This window comes from Kogia breviceps, chromosome 15 (assembly GCF_026419965.1).
Source record: "Kogia breviceps isolate mKogBre1 chromosome 15, mKogBre1 haplotype 1, whole genome shotgun sequence".
Lineage (NCBI taxonomy): Eukaryota > Metazoa > Chordata > Mammalia > Artiodactyla > Physeteridae > Kogia > Kogia breviceps.
In genome coordinates this window covers 41,091,923-41,113,009 of record NC_081324.1, presented here as the reverse complement: position 1 = coordinate 41,113,009, position 21,087 = coordinate 41,091,923, and the positions used below count along the sequence as shown (strand labels likewise).

The 21,087-nt window shown below is 40.2% G+C and overlaps 1 protein-coding gene across 3 annotated transcripts in view; it reads left to right on the top strand.

Annotated features, from left to right (window-relative positions):
• The window catches only part of MAPRE2 (microtubule associated protein RP/EB family member 2), a 166,268-nt gene that overhangs the window by 8,262 nt on the left and 136,919 nt on the right, over positions 1–21,087 (top strand). For 2 of the 3 annotated variants that reach the window (XM_067015290.1, XM_059041388.2), the window contains exon 2: positions 17,659–17,720. Coding sequence is in view for 2 of the 3 variants with exons in the window: in XM_059041388.2 (XP_058897371.1) it covers positions 17,659–17,720 (62 nt within the window). In the remaining variant the exon portion in view is untranslated. Of the gene's footprint in view, positions 1–12,679; positions 12,990–17,658; positions 17,721–21,087 lie in introns of all 3 variants that reach the window. The other variant, XM_059041389.2, reaches the window with a different exon arrangement.

The window sequence follows — 21,087 nt, the reverse complement described above, 5'->3', positions numbered from 1 at the left end:
TTAAAGTTTGAGAAGCCCTGAACTAAAGGATCCACTTTTTCACCATAAATTGGTCTTTGTGTTTAATATCACATTGCAATAATCCTTAACAAACTGTTTCTTTTAACACACAGGAAGGAATGGTTTATTTTGACCAAATATCTTCAAGATAGACAACTACTGTATTTCTATTTTATTCATATGAAAATTCTAAATGACCATTTCTAATATTGTTTCATAATGAGCATATGTAATAAAATAAGACAAATGTAATTTTAAAAAAGACTCTCACTAGAACTAATTCAACAGCCTATTAAAACATTCTGGGTTGTCCTTGAATGAATTAGGTGGCAAATAGTTCCTGGCCTTCAAATCACCAATAAATCTTTTTCGTGCTTTTTTACTTCATTTATTGCAACTTACATAAGAATATTTATAATCCAACACCACACATTCATGGTATCCCTAGGTTCCTCTAAAACTGAAGAAAGGAAATACAGTTTGGACCTATGGCAAATTCCAAACTACACTTATGAAATTCTAAGTTTTAAAAAGTAATTTAAATGGTCCCATAGATCTTAATCCCTTTTGAGTTCAAAAACCTCCCTTCTGTATGCTTGCCTGCTTGTTTTTTAGATGTTATAGGGTTGTATTGTAGAAAGAATTCTAGATGTTGGAGCGAGAACATCAGAAAGCCTGATGTTTATAAGCAGTTCTGACGCTGACGGGACTGGGTGATTTTGGAGACCTTAATATCCTTCATCACCATCTCTCAAACTGTTCCTCATCTGTCAAATAGAGACTGTGGGGTCTGAAACTGTCTCACAAGATTCTTTTTTTAATATATAAATTTATTTATTTATTTTTGGCTGCCTTGGGTCTTCGTTGCTGCGTGCGGGCTTTCTCTAGTTGTGGCGAGCGAGGACTACTCTTATTTGCGGTGCGCGGGCTTCTCATTGTGGTGGCTTCTCTTGTTGCGGAGCACGGGCTCTAGGCACGTGGCCTTCAGTAGTTGTGGCACACGGGCTCAGTAGTTGTGGCTCGCAGGCTCTAGAGCGCAGGCTCAGTAGTTGTGAGGCACGGGCTTAGTTGCTCCGCGGCATGTGGGATCTTCCCGGACCAGGGATCGAACCCGTGTCCCCTGCATTGGCAGGAGGATTCTTAACCACTGCACCACCAGGGAAGCCCCACAAGATTCTTGTAAGGATCAAATTAGATAATTTTATGTGTGGGTTTTCGTGATGACTGTGTTGTGTATGATGATGTGGTCATATGATTTGTTTAATGACCTGCTTCAGACACGGCTGGCAGTTGACTAAATGTTACATGTTGTGGTTTCCTACAACACGCCTGATTTGGAAGGAAGGTGGTGGTAATTTTAACGGTGCCATCTATGGAACCACCGAGCACGTATCTCATAGACATGCAGCTTGATGTCCATGGCCAGCACAACTCTCCCTTCTTCGCCTCAGAAACTTAACGTTCTCCTCCTGGCTGGGGACAGCGACGTGTCCTGGGGAACCAAGCAATGAATTCCTCATCAGGGTACCACTCATGGCTCTGTGAAGTCAAATGACACAAGGCTTTTTCCTGTCAGAATTCTATACAATTCCTCCTGAATTTTTTTCCCCAGGAAAAATTGACTAATGGGTTATAACAACGCATCTCAGTATTTTTAATTAACTTTTAAAATAAAATATTATTCCTTTGAAAACACGTTTTTATGTTGTCATCATAAGCACGTCGCTATATAATTGTTGTAATCAGTTATTAAGTAGCTTGGTGTCAAACAATCACATAATCCAAGACTGGAAGAAGCTGCCTGGTCATTTTGTTAAAGGAACCCCAGTGCAGAATTCTACCCACCCCCTGCAGCCCATGGAGGAGAAACTCATTTGTTTTGTTGTTGTTTTAATAAATTCATTACATAACAAATTCATTACAGAAACAAATTCATTAGTGAGGGTCTGAAGAAGATGAGGGAGGGGCGTGAGGGGAAGCACTCCTCATCTTACCACCTTCATGCAACTATCACAAATCTATTTTTATTTTTGTGTAAAGCTCTTATTGGCTGTGTTTGCATTCAACCATATTTCGCCTGAAATTTTCCTTAGCATGTTGAATGTTGTTTCCCATATTCAACAGTGTTTCTAGCTTCAGTGTCTTTGCACATTCCTCTGCCTGGGATGCCTTTTCCAGCCTTTGTCTTACCACAGGTGTTAATCCTTTTAGGTCCCCACCCCTCAAAGTGTTCTCACGGGACCAGTGGAGCATCTTATAAGTGCCCAAGCTCGGGCTCCACCCCAGGCATTCTCCATCAGAATCTTTCCTTTAATAAGATCCACAGGTGTCATTGTTGTGGGTTAAATTTGAGAAACATTGTTCGGAAAGTCTTTCCTAACCTCCTGGTCCACCCATCCAGGACAAGTTAGATGGATCCTTGTGGTTGCCCTTTAATTCCCCCCACGTGGGCCTCCCCAGCACATAAACTGGTTGGAGATGGTGATGGATGGGTAGTCATCGCCACATCCCCAGGTCCTGGTGCAGCGCTTGACATGTAAGAGTTTTATATTTGGAATTGTTTCATCGTTTTCCAACACCACTGCTTTCGCAGATGAAGAAATGCAGAAGTAAGTTTTTCTTCCTGCTGGGAAATGGGGTACTCAGGTAGGGCTCTCTTGGCCATTGGCCTGCAGTTCGGGGGTCCCATTTGTTGCAGTCTTTATTATGGAAAACCTTTGGGGTGGAGAGATGATTCTCTGTCTGCAAGTAATTTCTGAAAGTCCACTGCTGGAACTTTATTTCTTTTACTTAAAATATTAATATCTATTAAACACCAACACCTCTGAGAGGAATCGCGCTTTACCCTCGGTGTGAAGGTGGAGCAGCTGGCAGGTTTGGGTAAGTGTTTATCAAGAGACAGAGATACTGGTTATCTGACGGGAAAAGATACAGAACACTAGTAGGTGATAGAAAAGATAGATAGTGGAATGCTGCAAAACAACTTCTAATTCTGACAGATGTTACAATAGTTTTGTCTTGAATCATACCATTGGTCACTTTTCCATTTAAAAAATAAATCACATTTTTTAATCTATAAAAATCTCAGGATGGGGCTTCCCTGGTGGTTCAGGGGTTAGGACTCCATGCTTCCTCTGCAGGGGGCACGGGTTGGATCCCTGGTGAGGGAACTTCTTCATGCCGTGAGGTGCAGCCAAAAAAACAAAAAAAATCTCAGGTTGGACTTTTCTCCCCCATCCTGCATCTCATCTATGACAAGTTTCATCCAGCCCCTACCCTGGGGATTTTTCTTTTCAAATGTTTGTTTCTAAATTGTAGACAAAGTGCAGGTACATCTATACTGATGTTTCTAAACTCACATTCAAACTAAGGACACCTGAACCATGGGGAGCTTTCACCGTATTCATGAACCACTAAGTCTTTTCATTGTGGAAGGAGTGTTTCGTGAACTTGGGGATGGACAATCTGATGGAGGGAGGCTCAGCCCTGGAGGCTGCTGTTTTGAAGTAGCAGGAGACTGATTAAGGCTTTGGAATCAAACTGTACCCAGAAACAAGAAACATCTGTCCTGCAGGGCTATTGTTCGTCATATTTGAAAGGAACGAGAGGCTCCTGGTACTGCTTACCAACAGCTCTCACAATTAGCCACACAGACCACAAGGAGTATAATTATGTCCAAGAATGTGTGGGACTTCCCTGGTGGTGCAGTGGTTAAGAATCCACCTGCCAATGCAGGGGACGTGGGTTCGAGCCCTGGTCTGGGAATATCCCACATGCCGCGGAGCAATTAAGCTTGTGCGCCACAACTACTGAGCCTGTGCTTTAGAGCCTGCGAACCACAACTGCTGAGCCTGTGTGCCACAACTACTGAGCCTGTGCTGTAGAAACTGCGAACCACAACTACTGAGCCCGTGTGCCACAACTACTGAAGCGTTGCGCACCACAACAAAGAGTAGCCCCCGCTCGCCACACTAGAAAAAAGCCTGCACGCAGAAACAGACCCAAAGCAGCCAAAAATAAATAAATTTGTTTAAAAAAAAAAAAAAAAAAAAGAACGTGTGGCTTGCCCCGCCCCCCTTGGGAGTCTAGCCCTGTACTTACGCATCACCATGGACACCAACTCCAGAGGAATGGTGAATCTGAGTTAGGTTTATCCCTTGTGGAAGAGTGTATGAGGTTGTCTTTCTGTCCCAAACTGCTTACCTGAGTGTCTGTGATGATACTATTCATGGTAATTTGCCCAGACTTTGGTTGGACCTTAGGTGGGGTTTGTAAGTCATTTGATTCCTTCAGAGTGTACCTTGTTGAGTAATCTGACGCAGGTGAGCCATGCAGGATGAGTAGAACAATCACGTGTTCTATACGCTGTAACATCAAGCCTAAGTCCATTTGAGTCACATTTTCCTGTGGGAGTTGTGGCCCATCCCAGAGGAAAGCGATTTTTAACATATCCTTGCAAGGCTTGGTGGTGTTTTAAAGGGTTGCTCTTGGATTCTGAAAGCTATGTGCGTTTTTTGTTTGTTTTTCACATTTGGGGGATTTGTTTTAAAATGTTAAATAACCTTGTTACTAACCTTGGACTTTGATTATGTTAATAATTTTGTATTAATTTGGTTGAGAGAGTTTTACACCTTGATTTCTCTATCAGAAAAACGATACAAATGTTTGTTACTAATGATCATGAGTAGAGGCTCTGGAGATTAAAACATTAAAAGAGTAAGTTAAAATTATTCCAGATATGAAGAACCAGAAAGATGATAAACAAAGAAGCAGCAGCAACAGCTCCAAAATATTCAAAAGAAAAGTAAACCTGAGTTAAGACCAAAAAAATGGTTGTCTCTAATTAACCTCCTATTCAAACAAGGATCTTCTCTTAAGATCTTTGCAAGTTAGGCATAACTTTGTCCTTATTTGTTTTTATTATTAACAATAAGTCAGTTTAAACTGATTGTCAAAGGACCTGGTTCCGTCCCAGTTCTGCCCAAAGGGCAATCCAAAGCAGCTCAACTCACCTGTGGCCCCAACTCATCAGTAAAGAGGGGCTCTTGTCTTTAACTTACCCTTTCCCCACAAGATATCCCAGTGCTCTGAAAGATTGTTGTTAATCCAGCTTTCTTAGAATACAATACCGTAGAAAATGCACTGAGGACTGTATTTTCTTTTTCCTCTGGAGAATCTACACATTGTTCAAAACATGAGGAAAATACTTTTGATAGTCCACTAGCACATCGAATTATCGAGTTAAGTCATAACAGGCAGATGCAGTGGTAAGATTCAAACTTCCACTTGACATACAGAGAATGCCATTGCTGCTCGTCAAAATAGCAAAGCAATGGGATTTCTAGCAGAGCAGACGCATTTTATAAAGCATCCACTCGGAAACCCTCCTGCGCTCACTTTTCCCTGTGCATGTGGTAATTGGCCTTGGGTCATCTCTCCACCAATCAGCTTGGGCTGAGATATGGAGATGTCATATAATCAAATCCTGTTAGAGGGAAGGGAGGACATGGGTAAAGCAGAGCCACAGACTCAGTCTAGCATTGAGTTGTATTGTGTTGCCCCCAGATAGAGGCAAAGACCAAAAAGCCTGCATCCCATGGTACAAAGAGCGTTCCCTTTTATAAGACTGCAGTCATGTGCTAGAAAATGTAGAAAGGCCAAACGTCAACATTTGTGGCCGGAGGTAAAAATCATTGCCACTATTGTCTTATGGCCCTGGTACCATCATTAATGCCAGATGGTGCTTGAGGAGAGGTTTATGATGAACAAAGCCTTCCCCTGACCGGGCCATAGTGTCACTGCATGCTGGACTCTGGAGACACGGCCCTTGGAACACAGCAGGTGTGTTCCACCCATGTTGGAGGTCTGGCATCATCAGTGTGTTCTGGCAGAGATAGTCTCACAAAATCGGTACCTAACTCTCTGTATGCTTTTCATTATGCCAAGTACAGTAGGGATTGACCCTTCATTATGCCAAGTATAGTTGACCCTTGAACAGTGTGGGTTTGAACTGCATGGGTCCACTTATACTTGGAGATTTTGCAACAGTAAATACTACAGTATTGCATGGTCCCTGGCTGGTTGACTCCCGGGATGTAGAGGAACCTTGGATACAGAGGGCCGACTGTAAGTTATACTCGGATTAATCCCCACCTTGTTCAAGGGTCAGCTCTATTTTTAGAGCCACACATAGCCTTGGCAGTCATCTCATTTAAATCCCATTATTATTTTTCTAGCTGAAAAACTGAGGCATGGAGACTTTTCCAACTAAAAACTTAGTAATTTCAGAGTCTTAAAGTTTGTTTGTTTTTTCCAGCTCATTGTTCGCTTTGACAGTGTTTGGCGGGTCATCTAAGCATCCTCCTGGTTCTTGAGCACACGGTCTTCATTAGGGTGCGGAGCGGCTGGGCCGGTGAGCCATGGCCGCTGACCCTGCGCGTCCGGAGCCTGTGCTCCGCGACGGGAGAGGCCACAGCAGTGAGAGGCCTGCGTACTGCAAAAAAAAAAAAAAAAAAAGTCACTTTGTAACACAACATTGTAAAGCAGTTATACTCCAAGAAAGACATTTTTAAAAAAAATCACTTTGAACCTGACACTTTGAGGCAGAATGAATGATGGTCCAAGTACACTGTAGTGTTGTGGAGATCTTTAGTATTTGCAAAGTTAAGTTTTTAGCTCCGTGTATACTTTTGCCAGTGTTTGGCAGGTCATCCGAGCATCATCCTGACTCTCCAGCACACTGGATGTATGTGTGGTGGCTTCATCTGAATCAATGGTCTACACAAGAGAAAAAGAACAGTGGCTTCATTGAGGATATGCTCATGTAACAAGATCCAGGACCAGCCATTCAGATCAGCAGACAAGAAATAACAAATGTTTGTTATTATCACGCTCTAACCCATTTACACAGATTCATTATTCAATTAAGTATGTATCATCTTGGCAAGGAGAGAGCTTTCTCTAAGGACCTAAAACTCTGGATGCGTATGTGACCACTGGGAGATTAGGGATGTGAAGAGAGAGGAGAAGCAAGAGGAAAATGAGGGGGTACCCCAAGGATGGAATTTACCTCCTTAATTTTGCTTCAATCTGTCCTGGATAACAAGGTCTGAGCTGTAAGTTGTTCAGATGATCCCGGTTGAAATAGACTGAGTGGCCCAGCTGACTAAGCACAGGTTACAGATTACCGCCCAGCAGGTTGTGACAAGAGCTCACAAGTGGAAAGACCACCTGCCTTGCAACTCAGAGTGTGGCCCCCAGATCAGCAGCATCAGCACCACCTAGAAGTTTTTAGAAAGGTAGCCTCTCAGACCTTACCCAAGATCTATCAAAACATAACCTGAACTTTAACAGGATTTCCAGGTGACTCTTGAAATACTCAAACTCTACATAATATCCACGAGGACAGCAGTCATACATTTTTCCCCTTTGTTCCATTCTCCCTGTCAATATCATTGCATTCACAGCCCCATGATATAATTAGTGTGTCTGTAAGTGCCTTGGGGACTGCACTGTGTATTAGAGCCTCAGCACCTTGCATAATGCCTGGGATAAAATAGGTGTGTAGGTGGCACTCAAGAGCTCCAGCTCTGAAATCCACAAATCTGAGTTTGAATCCCAGCCCCGCCGCAAACCTCAGTTCATGTACCTATAAGATAGGAATAAAAATAGCACCCCTCATAGGGTTATTGGGAGTAAATGAGCTGATGCATGTGACATACGTAGCACAGCACCTGATGCATACTTGCTGTGTGTAAGTAGTAGCTGTTGTTATATGCTCAGTAAATGTTGAACAAATGAATGAATAGGAACTTCATGCGGAAAGAAAAAAACTTAAAGATGGTCAATACTTGGTGCCCTGTTGCTTCAAATATATGAAATTGAATTTTAAAACAATATGCAAAGGAAGCCTCACGTAAGAGAAGGAAAAGGTAGAATGGGTCAGAATGGATTTATAGGAAAGCATGCGATTTGGAACCAGAAGACCAGAGTTTGGATCCCAGCTCTGTCCTTTACTAGCTGTGTGATCTCCTACAACGCACAAGCTCGCTGAGCCTCAGTTTCTTCATCTGAAGAATGGGATCAGTGGTCCTCTTTTTTATTCTCAGCTTATGCGAAGAAAAGTTTTGTAACTGACAAAGTATCCCTACCTCTCAGCACAGCCCTGGCACTTAGGAGATGCTCCATAATGGATGTTTGCTCAATTGAACAGAGCATGCAATGTCAACGGGATGACAATTGGGTATTAGAATGGACTGTGGCCCTCCAAAACGCAACCCTAACAAAATCCTATTCCTTTGTATTTAATTTCTTTAGGGTAGGGGGTAGTATGGCACAGAAAAAAAATCTTTAAAACCCCCCTGTGGGCAGGTGGTGAGGGAGGGTGACAATAATGAAAAAACTCTGAATTAGAAGTTTGGCTCTGCAACTTAGTACCACATGAGAGTTCCTAAGGAAAGATACAAAGGAGAGAAAAGCAGCTAGACAAAAAGCAAGCAGAGTGAACCTCTAGCTGTAGAATAATTATGACTTCAAGATCTAGGTGAGATGGTATATGTCAGTGGTCCCCAACCTTTTTGGCGCTAGGGACCGGTTTCATGGAAGACAGTTTTTCCACGGGGCGGGGGTGCTTGGTTCAGGCAGTAATGTGAGTGATGGGGAGCGGCAGGTGAAGCTTCACTTGCTCACCCGCCGCTCACCTCCTGCTGTACCGCCCGGTTCCTAGCAGGCCGCAGACCGGTAGCAGTCTGCGGCCCAGGGGTTGGAGACCCCTGGTATATGTGAAAGAATCTTGCAAAATTAAGAGCTATAGACATGTATAACTATGAAAAGAAAAGAAAAGGCTTTAAGGATAGTCAGCCCTCTGGATCAAATTCAATACATGGTTGATTGAATCCATGGATGCAGAACCTGCAGATATGGAAGGCCAACTGCACCATTTTGTTTAAGGGACTTGAGCATCTGTGGATTTTGGTATCCATGGATGGTCCTGGAACCATATTGTATTTTCCTGGAACCGACTATATGTATATTTTTTATTATTATTCCCCTTTATTTTTTTAACATCTTTATTGGAGTATACTTGCTTAACAATGTGTTAATTTCAGCTGTATAAAAAAGTGAATCAGCTATATGTATACATGTATGCCCATATCTCCTGCCTCTTGCATCTCCCTCCAACCCTCCCTATCCCACCCCTCTAGATGGTCACACAGCACCAAGCTGATCTCCCTGTGCTATGCAGCTGCTGCCCGCTAGCTATCTATTTTACATTTGGTAGTGTATATATGTCCATGCCACTCTCTCACTTCATCCCAGCTTACCCTCCACCCATGCCCCGCTGTGTCCTCAAGTCCATTCTCTACATTTGCGTCTTTATTCCTGTCCTGCCACTAGGTTCTTCATAACCTTTTTTTTTCTTTTTAGATTCCATATATATGCGTTAGCATATGGTATTTGTTTTTCTCTTTCTGACTTACTTCACTCTGTATGACAGACTCTAGGTCCATCCACCTCACTACAAATAACCCAATTTCATTTCTTTTTATGGCTGAGTAATAGTCCATTGTATATATGTGCCACATCTTCTTTATCCATTCATCTGTCGATGGACACTTAGGTTGCTTCCACGTCCTGGCTATTGTAAATAGAACTGCAATGAACATTGTGGTGCATGACTCTTTTTGAATTATGGTTTTCTCAGGGTATATGCCCAGTAGTGGGATTTCTGGGTCATATGGTAGTTCTATTTTTAATTTTTTGAGGAACCTCCATACTGTTCTCCATAGTGGCTGTGTCAGTTTACATTCCCACCAACAGTGCAAGGGGGTTCCCTTTTTCTCCACACCCTCTCCAGCATTTATTGTTTGTAGATTTTTTGATGATGGCCATCCTGACCAGTGTGAGGTGATACCTCATTGTACTTTTGATTTGCATTTCTCTAATGATTAGTGATATTGAGCATCTTTTCATGTGTTTGTTGGCAATCTGTATATCTTCTTTGGAGAAATGTCTAGGTCTTCTGCCCATTTTTGGATTGGGTTGTTTTGTTTTTTTTAATATTGAGCTGCTTGAGCTGTTTATATATTTTGGAGATTAATCCTTTGTCAGTTGCTTCGTTTGCAAATATTTTCTCCCATTCTGAGGGTTGTCTTTTCATTTTGTTTATGGTTTCCTTTGCTGTGCAAAAGCTTTTAAGTTTCATTAGGTCCCATTTGTTTATTTTTGTTTTTATTTCCATTTCCCTAGGAGGTGGGTCAAAAATGATCTTGTTGTGATTTATCTCATAGAGTGTTCTGCCTATGTTTTCTTCTAAGAGTTTTATAGTGTCTGGCCTTACATTTAGGTCTTTAACCCATTTTGAGTTTCTTTTTGTATACAGTGTTAGAGACTATTCTAATTTCATTCTTTTACATGTAGCTGTCCAGTTTTCCCAGCACCACTTATTGAAGAGACTGTCTTTTCTCCATTTTATATTTTTGCCTCCTTTATCAAAGATAAGGTGACCATATGTGTGTGGATTTATCTCTGGGCTTTCTGTCCTGTTCCATTGATCTATATTTCTGTTTTTGTGACAGTACCACACTCTCTTGATTACTGTAGCTTTGTAGTATAGTCTGAAGTCAGGGAGCCTGATTCTTCAGCTCCATTTTTCTTTCTCAAGATTGCTTTGGCTATTCGGGGTCTTTTTGTTTCCATACAAATTGTGAAATTTTTTGTTCTAGTTCTGTGAAAAATGCCAGTGGTAATTTGATAGGGATTGCATTGAGTCTGTAGATTGCTTTGGGCAATATGATCATTTTCACAATGTTGATTATTCTAACCCAAGAATATGATATATCTCTCCGTCTGTATCATCTTTAATTTCTTTCATCAGTGTCTTATAGTTTTCCACATACAGGTCTTTTGTCTCCTTAGGTAGGTTTATTCCTAGGTATTTTACTCTTTTTGTTGCAATGGTAAAATGGAAGTGTTTCCTTAATTTCTCTTTCAGATTTTTCATCATTGGTGTATAGGAATGCAAGCGATTTCTGTGCATTAATTTTGTATCCTGCTACTTTACCAAATTCATTGATTAGCTCTAGTAGTTTTCTGGTGACATCTTTAGGATTCTCTGTGTATAGTATCATCATCTGCAAATAGTCCAACTATATTTTCAAGTTGGATATTTTACCTGGATTTATTGCCCATAATAGATTGGTTAGGGAAAAAACAATTATGAAGAAAATTAACTTCTCTAGAACTTCACTAGGTTATTTCCCAGGTGAGTGGAATTCAGCATGAATTTCTCCATCAAGGAATCTAGTTACTAAGACAGCCCCCAAACTGTTCATAAGTGGACTCCTCTGTAAACCAAACCCCACAGCTGGGATCCCACGAGCAGTGTTAGTTGTTGCCAGATCAGCATTCTAGGGACTACATGGCTCAAACAGAAAACTCATGGGCAAAGACTATGCAAACATTCCTGCACATTTTAACAAGTTCTGTCCACTTACCAAGACTTCTAACAGACTCTGCTGAAAATGTTAGAGTTTGAAAAGATTTCCACGCAAGTTAGACAATAATCATTGTCTCCCATCTTTTGAGGGAGATCTTAGCAACGCTCTTGCCATTGCCGAAGTCTTATTTAGATTTCATGTTACCCTTTTTACGCTTTTAACATGTTACTGCGTTCCTTCTTTGGGTGGTCAAAGGAATAACAAACTACAGACAGGACATGTGTAAAGCAGGGTTCCAGTTTTCAGTATGATCTGAGCAAAAAACTCGAACCCTGCACTCTAAGTTAATCTGATACCATTCTCTGTGCTGCTTTCCTGCTTCATGAACATTCTGCTATTTCATTATCAATCATACTTATGAGCAAAGGAGCCGTTCTTCTATTCCAACTACTCTAGTTTCAAGGATATCTGATTTAAAATGGATAAAAGGATAAGTGAAAACTAGTTATCAAAAATATTTCACAGAAGTACAGTGAATGTGGTATTTCTCATATGTAGTTTGTCTCATGTCATTTTTTAAATTTTCTTTTATACATTAACACTATGACTATTCTAGAATAGAAAGGTCAATCTGTCCACTTCTATAGGTAGTAGCATATGGATCAAGGAGTATTCTAGAAGAGAAGGTTAGGCCCAGTTGGTATGAAAAGAACTGAATTTTTATTTAATTATAAAATAGTCTCTTGGGATTCTCTTTCATTTTTATAGAAGCCCAAATCACACGACCATAAGAAGTTTATAACATCATTACCATTCTTAATATATCCCACCAAAACCCCTTTATCAGCCAGCTACAATTTTTCAAAAGCCCTTTTATATACAATATGGGTCATTTGTAGTCTGCCGTTCTTAAGTCAAGGAATGCGTTGTACCGTATCCAATACCCAAGATTCGGGGCAGTTTGACATTTTCTTGCCAGATAACCTCGTTTGGGTTTGGTTTCCCTGGTGTGTGCTCGGCTCTTTGCTTCCCGGCAGTCATGCCTCTGGTCCCCTGAGGGAGTTGAACTGGGCAGGCTCTTGGCCTCTGTCCGGTGCCTTTGGGAAGGCCCTGAGCCCAACTGGAGACCCCTAATTGAGGCAGTGGTTGGTGGAGGGCACTCTGGAAGGCTGACATCAAGTAGTATCTGTCTAAGGAGTCATCCTCTGTGACCTTCTGCTTACACGCTGCTTTATTCCTAGAAAGCTGTGGACCTCCCACACTAAAGACTGTGATCTACAACTGGAGTGATTCAGTATCTCCAAGCTGCTATGGGAAGTTTGGACTTCAAGATACAGCTCATTCTGAAGATCCAAAGATAGCTGAGTCAACTCCTGGGAGGAAAACCTAGGTTCAAATCCCAGCAGCGTTCTCTTCTCCGAAAAGCTAGGAGCAGCTGGCAGGAAGCTGTAATCCCTGACTCTTTGCAAGGAGAATGCTTTAACCTTGCATTGAGCAGATGCCTCATTGGCTAGATACGTAGCGTTGAAAAAAGAACTCTTCCTTTCAATGGTATGGCATGATTGGCAATATTTTTACAGCTCTTTTTTTCATTCTGATGTATCCGTTATGTGCCTGCGGTTTTATGGCCAGACAAGGAAGCAGCCTTTGGGGGTGATTTTGGAGCTAGGACAGAAGTTCTGCTGTGCCCCACACATGGGATGCCAGAATTCTGAGTTTGTTCAAAGAAAGAGGATTTGAAATTTCCAGAGGTTGAGGGAAAACAAAATGTGCTTTGTTAAAAGAGTCCGACCATGTCATGACTCTTATCCTAACAAAGCTATTTGGTCTTTTCAAGGAAAACAAATCCAACAGACAGGCCAGGGGAAGGCAGCTGGCTTATGGCTGTTCATTTCTGACGGTCTGTGTAGTGCTCAAAATGGGAAAAGTCAATGGGGTCTCTCCTAAGGGAAAGGGAAAGTCCACCAGCTCCTCTTCATGGGGTGATTACAGTTAGAGCCTTATTTAGTGTGTGGCCCAAGTTAGAATAGAGAACACCTGCCTTGTCATCAACGAACCACAAAGGATGAAATTCTATTCCTGTGCCAATAAGATGTGGGAATTTTGGAAATTTATGGAAAGCATGAACTCGAAAGTATAAGAGATGGTTTCCAAAATGCAGAGTGTATCACCCTGCCATTTAGAAGTCATTTCTGGTTTTGGGTGTGTGTATTTGTGTCAGTATTTTGAATTTTAAGGTTGGGAAGGCAAATGTAGGAGCAAGGGGACATAACAGCAGAGGAAATTCCAAGACAGGCAAGACTGGACAGCGAATGCTTGGCATGGGTTCTGAATGCTAAAGTTGTGGGTGAGAGATTATTTTTCTCGGATCTGCGCAACATGGAACAAATCCCTGACCCAACTGGCCCACTGCCTTGGGGCTTTTGTTCTCTGAAAAGGTTAAAAAAACAAAACAAAAAGAGAGGAGGTATCTTTCTCAATTCTAGTTGCTGTCCAATCTCCTGATTTTTTTTTTAAGTTAAACTTTTAAATTTGAGACAATTGTACATTAACATGTAGTTGTAAGTAACAATACAGAGAGACCTCTGTACCCTCTGCTCAGTTTCCCCCTCAATGGTAACATCTGGAAGCTCTATGTACAGGGTCACAACCAGGTAATTGACATTGATACATGTTCAAGGTACAGAATGTTTCTGTCACCACAAAGGTACCTAGTGTTGCCCTTTTATAATCACACCCTCTTCCCTCCAGCCCTCACTTCCTCCTCAACCCCTGGCAACCACTGGTCTCTGCTCCCTTTCTGTAGTTTTCTAATTTCAAGAATGTTAGCTAAATGGAATCATACAGTATCTAACCTATGGATTGGCTTTTTTCACTCAGCGTAATTCTCTGGAGATTGATTCAGGATTTTGCAGGTATCAATAGTTCTTTTTGTTATTGATTAGTAGCATTCCATTGTATGGATGTACTGGTTTGTTTAACCATTAACCTGTGAAAGGACATCAGTGTTGGCTCAATTTTGACTACTATGAATAAATCTGCTAATAAAGAGAAGTTTTAACTTTTCTGGGAAAATTCCAAGAGTACCATTGGTGGGTTGTATGGTAGTTTCATGTTTCGTTTTTGGTTTTGTTTTGTTTTATTTTTTACAACAGTCAAATGTTTTCTAGGGTAGCTGAATCATTTTATATTCTCGCAAGCAATATATGAATGGTCTAGTTTCTTCTCATCCTCATCAGAATTTCAGACTGTTACTAGTCCTTATTTTGGCCCTTCTGATAAATGTCTAGTGGTATCTCATGGCTTTATTTTTTTCACTTACCTAATGGCTAATGACATTGAATATCATTTCATCTGCTATCTGTATATCCTCCTCAGTGAAATGTCTGTCAGTGTCTTTTGCCCATTTCCTAATTGTTTGATTTTTTAACTGAGTTTTGAGGGTTCTTAACTTATTCTAGATACTTGTCCTTTGTCAGATATGTGGTCTGCAAATATTTTCTCCTACTTATACCTTATATTTACACCTGATGGACAACAGTTCTTAATTTTGATGAAGTCCAATTTATCAATTTTTCCCTTGTATGGATTGTGTTTTTTGTTGTCAAAAACTTAAAACTCTATGTCAGGCCCTAGATCTCAAAGCTTTTCTCCTGTTTTAATTTTTTCTAAAAGTTTCATAGTTCTGCATTTCACATCTACATAGTGACCTATTTTGAGTTCATCTTTTTAAAAAGTGTGAAACTTAGAGACAATAACTGCTCTGCTTATGCCAGGCAGCACAGAAGAAACTGTTTGCCTTCCCTGCCATCCCCACAAGTGGGGACCCTAGACCTCCACCCTCACAAGGCCATGCGTTATTGAGCACCTTCCACATCCCAGGAGTAGACCAAGAGCTCTCCAGGTGTTTCGAATCAATGTCAGAGGCCTGGCTTTTGCTGCGTTGTGTGGACAAAACAGCAGAGTCTGTCAGATTCAATTAGAACTTGTTAGTCGAGCTGCATGATATTGGGAAACTGCTCCACTGCTCTGAGCCTCGGTTTTTTCATTTGTGATAAGATGGTTTTGAGTATTAAATTAGATAAAATATGTCAAATGACTTGTGCAGGGGTATTCAATAAATGGTCTCATTCTTCTCCAAACTGATCCGTCGCAGCTGTTGAGAATGTTAGCAACGGACTCTTGTTGTCAGAACAGAAAAGACCAGTTGTACACAGCTGATCCTGAATTTTCTAAGGGCTAATTTTCTGGTTTACAGATAAAGTAGGAACCTTATATTCTTGCTTCCTAGCTTGGTAGCCAACACTTCGCCTAGTAACGTAGCTACTGGTACTAGTTAAATAAAGGGGGCAAATGAAAATGTTATTCTGATTCAGTTAAAATAACTCAAAGATGGACTTAGGAAAAGAAACTGACATGGATGGGAACAGATTTTTTTAAACCTGATTTTTTTAGTATTATCAACTCTCATTAAATTATGGGAAAAATGTGAAACACTCATAAAATTAAACTCTATAAAATATGTGAAGAAATTCTACCTGTTCTACCTGAAGGGAAAAAATTGTCAGCGTATCTGAGGTCAGTTCTTGAAACCATCCACGTTAAATTTTCTGATTTTTTTACAAGCCAAATTCTATGAATTACTTTTGAACTCCCTTATTGAATGGTGTAACATTGAAAATTCAGCTATCACCTTTGTTTATTCTCTCAGCACTTACATTTTGTTATTTGCATTTCTTTCCTTTCACCATCTCCTCTTTCCCTTATTAAAAAAAAAATTATGTATATATATATATATATATATATATATATATAAAATATGCCTTCCCTTTCTTTCTTTTTTTTTTTTTTTTGCAGTAGTGGGCCTCTCACTGTTGTGGCCTCTCCCGTTGCAGAGCACAGGCTCTGGACACGCAGGCTCAGCAGCCATGGCTCACGGGCCCAGCAGCACGTGGGATCTTCCTGGACCGGGGCACGAACCTGTGTCCCCTGTATCGGCAGGCAGATTCTCAACCACTGCGCCACCAGGGAAGCCTCCTCTTCCCTTTCTTAAAATCTTTCTCCCAGTGGCATCTCCAGATCTATGTCTGGGATTAATCAGATTATGTTGGATCTGCCACAAATACTTTATTTTTATACAATTGATGTTAAACTAAACAAGCACCAAAGGCATTTCTGAAATGGCCATATACAGAAAACACAGAAGAGCAATGTGCAGGGGGTGAGGGCTTAGGTGGCAGATGGAGAGGGGTCATTTCTAGTCTGTTTCTTGAGTGTGGTGGGAAGACCACTAAAGCTCACACACATTTGCATCTCGGGTCCTTTTTAGGAGCAACTGCTTGAGCCACAAACAGCCTCCCCAGTTACCATCCACCCCACCCCCAACCTGGGCCCCTCAAAACCCACAGCTCACACACATGTCTCAACCTCTGGAATTGGATCTTTCCTTCATCAATTTATTGTCTTATCATTTAGTCAGAGCATGTTTTGAAGATAAATAGCAAATTCATATAAAGAACGTAAATAATTCCTTGATGGTGTATATATTTTGAAGTTTGATCCTGGAAATGCTTGTCCTGTTAAAATTAAGCACATCTTTTAAAAAATATTTATTTATTTATTTGGTTGTGCCGGGTCTTAGTTGCAGCATGCAGGCTCCTTAGTTGCAGCATGCATGTGGGATCAAGTTCCCTGACCAGGCATCAAACCCGGGCCCCCCACCTTGGAAGCACGGAGTCTTAACCGCTGTGCCACCAGGGAAGTCCCTAAACACATCTTTTAACTAGAAGAATAAGCCTGTGTTGATACTAGATGTAAAGTCTGCAGATTAACCCAAGTTTGGGGAAGTCAATACTTTAATTGACGTTGGCATTTGATACCTCACTGGGGGCATTGGTTCCTTGGGTTATCTGCTAACACATGATTCTCATCACATGAGGCTATGGGGGGGGTAAAAAAAATTCTCTTCATAGGACTGACATTATCTAAATACGCTCAAACTATGATTAATCAACCCAAGAATTGATATAATAATGTAGCTGACAACCCTATTGCTTGGCTGAGTTACTCTCTCATATGATAAAGTCAACTGAATTCGGATGTGTGCTTTTTAATTTTCCTTTCCATTGCTGGCCACACCCAATGAACTAAATAACCCTTTGCTCTGATGTTTCCAGCACAGTAAATGCTTTTTTTCTTTTTTTTCTTTTTACGATCCCAGTATCCTGTTTCTCAGAGGAACATTTCATCTCGACAGCCAGGGAGAGAGCCTGGATGCTCAAGGTAAGATTTCAACATAAATTATGTTGCATGACTCCCTGTTTACAGATTAAATTGGAGTGCATATTATTAATGCCTTTGTAACAAATTTATTTTCAAAATTCCATTATACAGTTAAAGCAAGTATTCGAGTAAACGTGCTTCATTAAAACATTGTTTTTCAAACTACATTCCATTTCCGGTGTGTACTAAGGGCTAATTAACTGTTATCCGCAATTCCTCTAAAAATGCTCAAGTCAGTTAAAGTTTAACTTTGGAGAGCTTATTGGTGGGAAATGAAGTGAGAATTTTAAGAGATAGTCGAATGACCTCATGACATTTCTAATTATGAAGAAGGGATTATTTGTTAAAAATCCAGGCAACTGCTCTGTTGACTTTACAGTAGAGGTGGGCGTCTTAAAGGAGATGAAAGCTCAGAAAGCCTCATTTTTTCTGTTTGGGATTTGTGTTTGAGACACAATCATTTGACCTTCTGTTGTTTCCCACTGGTGATCCATCTAATATTCCAGGAGCTCACTAGAACAAAGGAACAATTAACTGAAATTCCACCAGATGGCAATATTTGGAAAGCCATCCAGTGAGGTTTCAAAGCTATGAGCTATTTATTGTTCACACAGAGAATAGTCTTCACAAAGTGTAAAGTCCTAGATTTCATTAAGGGTGCTCTAAACATCTTTGTTTTACTTTTTGCCCACAGCATCGAAATTTTTACTGGGGGGAAAATAGGTGTGTGGGGAGTATGTGTTGTTTTCTTTTGTCATTCTGGAAGGATAAAATTAGAAACTTCATTCTTCAATAATTCTCCAAACAGTATTGGTGAGTCTTAAAAGCTCAAATCAATGGATAAAATACTGTATTTGTCTTGGGGTGTCTTTGTGATAAATGCTATGATTGATGGTCATTTTTAAATGAATTATTTGAGAAGAGAAACCGAAAATTCTCAAGAAGAGTAGAATTTTAAGGAGTTGCCTAGATATTAAACCAAGTGAAATTTATAGGTACAAAATTCTTATTTGTAATGATTTGAAATAATTGAGGTTTATTTAAATAGGATGAGTAAACTTTGCCCCTTTTGCTCTAATGAAAGTAGAGATGCTGTATGTACCCTGAGTGGTGCCCAAAGAGCTGCCCTCTTCAACAATCAGAACTGGCCCTAGGACAGAGCTGGGACAGAGGGAAGGAAGTAGAAAGACATCTGAGGGCGATTGAAATAGGAAGAACCAATAAGAGGAGCCGCCTGAGCTTTCCATGTGCACGTAAAAGCAGTTTCTGAACAGAACCCTCAGACACTGTTGATGGAAATGTAAGTGGCTGCACTATGGAAAACAGTATGAAGGTTCCTCAGAAAACTAAAAACAGAATTACCATATGATCCAGCAATCCCACTCCTGGGCATATATCCAGACAAAACTATAATTCAAAAAGATACACGACCCCCTATGTTCATAGCAGCACTGTTCACAATAGCCAGGACACGGAGACAACCTAAATGTCCATCGTCAGATGAATGGATAAAGAAGATGTAGTATGTATTATATTTACAATGGAATACTACTCAGCCATAAAAAGAATGAAATAATGCCATTTGCAGCAACATGGATGCAACTAGAGATTATCATACTAAGTGAAGTAAGCCAGAAAGAGAAAGATGAATACCATATGATATCACTTATATGTGGAATCTAAAATATGACACAAATGAACCTATCTACGAAACAGACTCATGGATATAGAGAACAGACTTGTGGTTGCCAAGGGGGAGGGGGTTGGGGGAAGGATGGAGTGGGAGGTTGGGATTAGCAGATGTAAGCTATTATATACAGAATGGATAAACAAGATCCTACTATATAGCATGAGAAACTATATTCAATATGCTATGATGAACCATAATGCAAAAGAATATTTTTGAAAGAGAATGTGTATATATATATATGTATAATTGAATCATTTTGATGTACAACAGAAATTAACACAACATTGTAAATCAACTATATTTCATTTAAAAAAAAAAGCAGTCCCTGGACAGGCACTGAGTGCCCTTTGAAACCCACTCGTGAGCCCTAGGAGGGGGCCTATATATCTGGTGTCCAGGACAGTCCTAGTTAACTTCTGTTGTCCTGGAATATCATATAGTTACCCCCGCCTTTCACCCTCAAAATTCTGTTTGGATAATAAGGTGATTGTATAATTTATCTTCCAAGCTGGCATGTTTGAAGAAAAAGTAATAGAAAAAGATGGCCAGATATCTAAATTGGGCATCTGTGTATAAACCTCCTTATATACATGGGGCTACAGGACAAATTCTTTTTCTGTAAAGAGCCACATAGTAAATAGTTTTCTGCTTTGTTGGTCGTACAGTCTCTGTCACAGCTATTCAATTCATTGTAGCGTGAAAGCATAATAAACGTAAATGAATGGGTTTGGCTGGCTTCCAATAAAACTTTATTTACAAAAACAGGCAGCCAGCAGCATTTGGCTGGCAGGGTTTACAGCTTTGTCTGAGATAGTAGACAGTAAGGAAATAGGAGATGGTGGAGAACCAAGAAGACAGCCATCCTTCATTCTTCTCCCTTCTCTTCATATCCCTTCTGGGTTGCAGCCTCCTCATTTAACCCTCTCGGAAGCTAGTATTAATAGTTTCCTTGAGTGAGCAATTTTATCATCAGTTGTGTGGTTCCCGAGATTCCTTTGCTAGGTCTAACTGCTTGCTTCTCGTCCAAATCTGTTCCTTCACCTGCACACCGTGCCTGTGCTTTGTACCTCATGACACAGAATAGCATCCCTACTCAGGTATCACTTGAGTCCTAGTGTCAAATACTGTAGCGATAGCTATTAACAGAGATTGTAATTTATGCTTCGGTCCTCACTAAATAACTGTCTATAGGAAATACAGCCACATTAAGGAAACTTTTATGTTGATTCTACAAGAATTTTTATTATCAAAATAATAAATTTAAAGGAAACTTTAGGGGAAAAAAATCAACCATAACAATACCATCCCAAAATAACTATTTTTCTTTCTTTCTTTTTTTTTTTGCATATTTGCTATTCCTTTAAGTATTTCTGTTTTTCTATAGTGGATAACATAGCACATGTGAATTTTGTGTTTTATTTGATATTAATCACAAGCATCTTTCATGAGTCATCAGAACAATCATTAGAATAGTATTATGTTGTATCAATGTGCCATAAAATATCTTCTAATTTTTCACTAAAAAATGCTATACTAAATTTTTTGTAGACTTTGTTATTGTTTTGGTTGGTTTAGTTTAGTTGTTTGTTTTTTCTTTGGTTTTGTTTATTTCCTTAGGACAAAATCCTAGAAGTAAGATTATTATCCAAGGATATGACTATTTGTATGCCCTTTAAT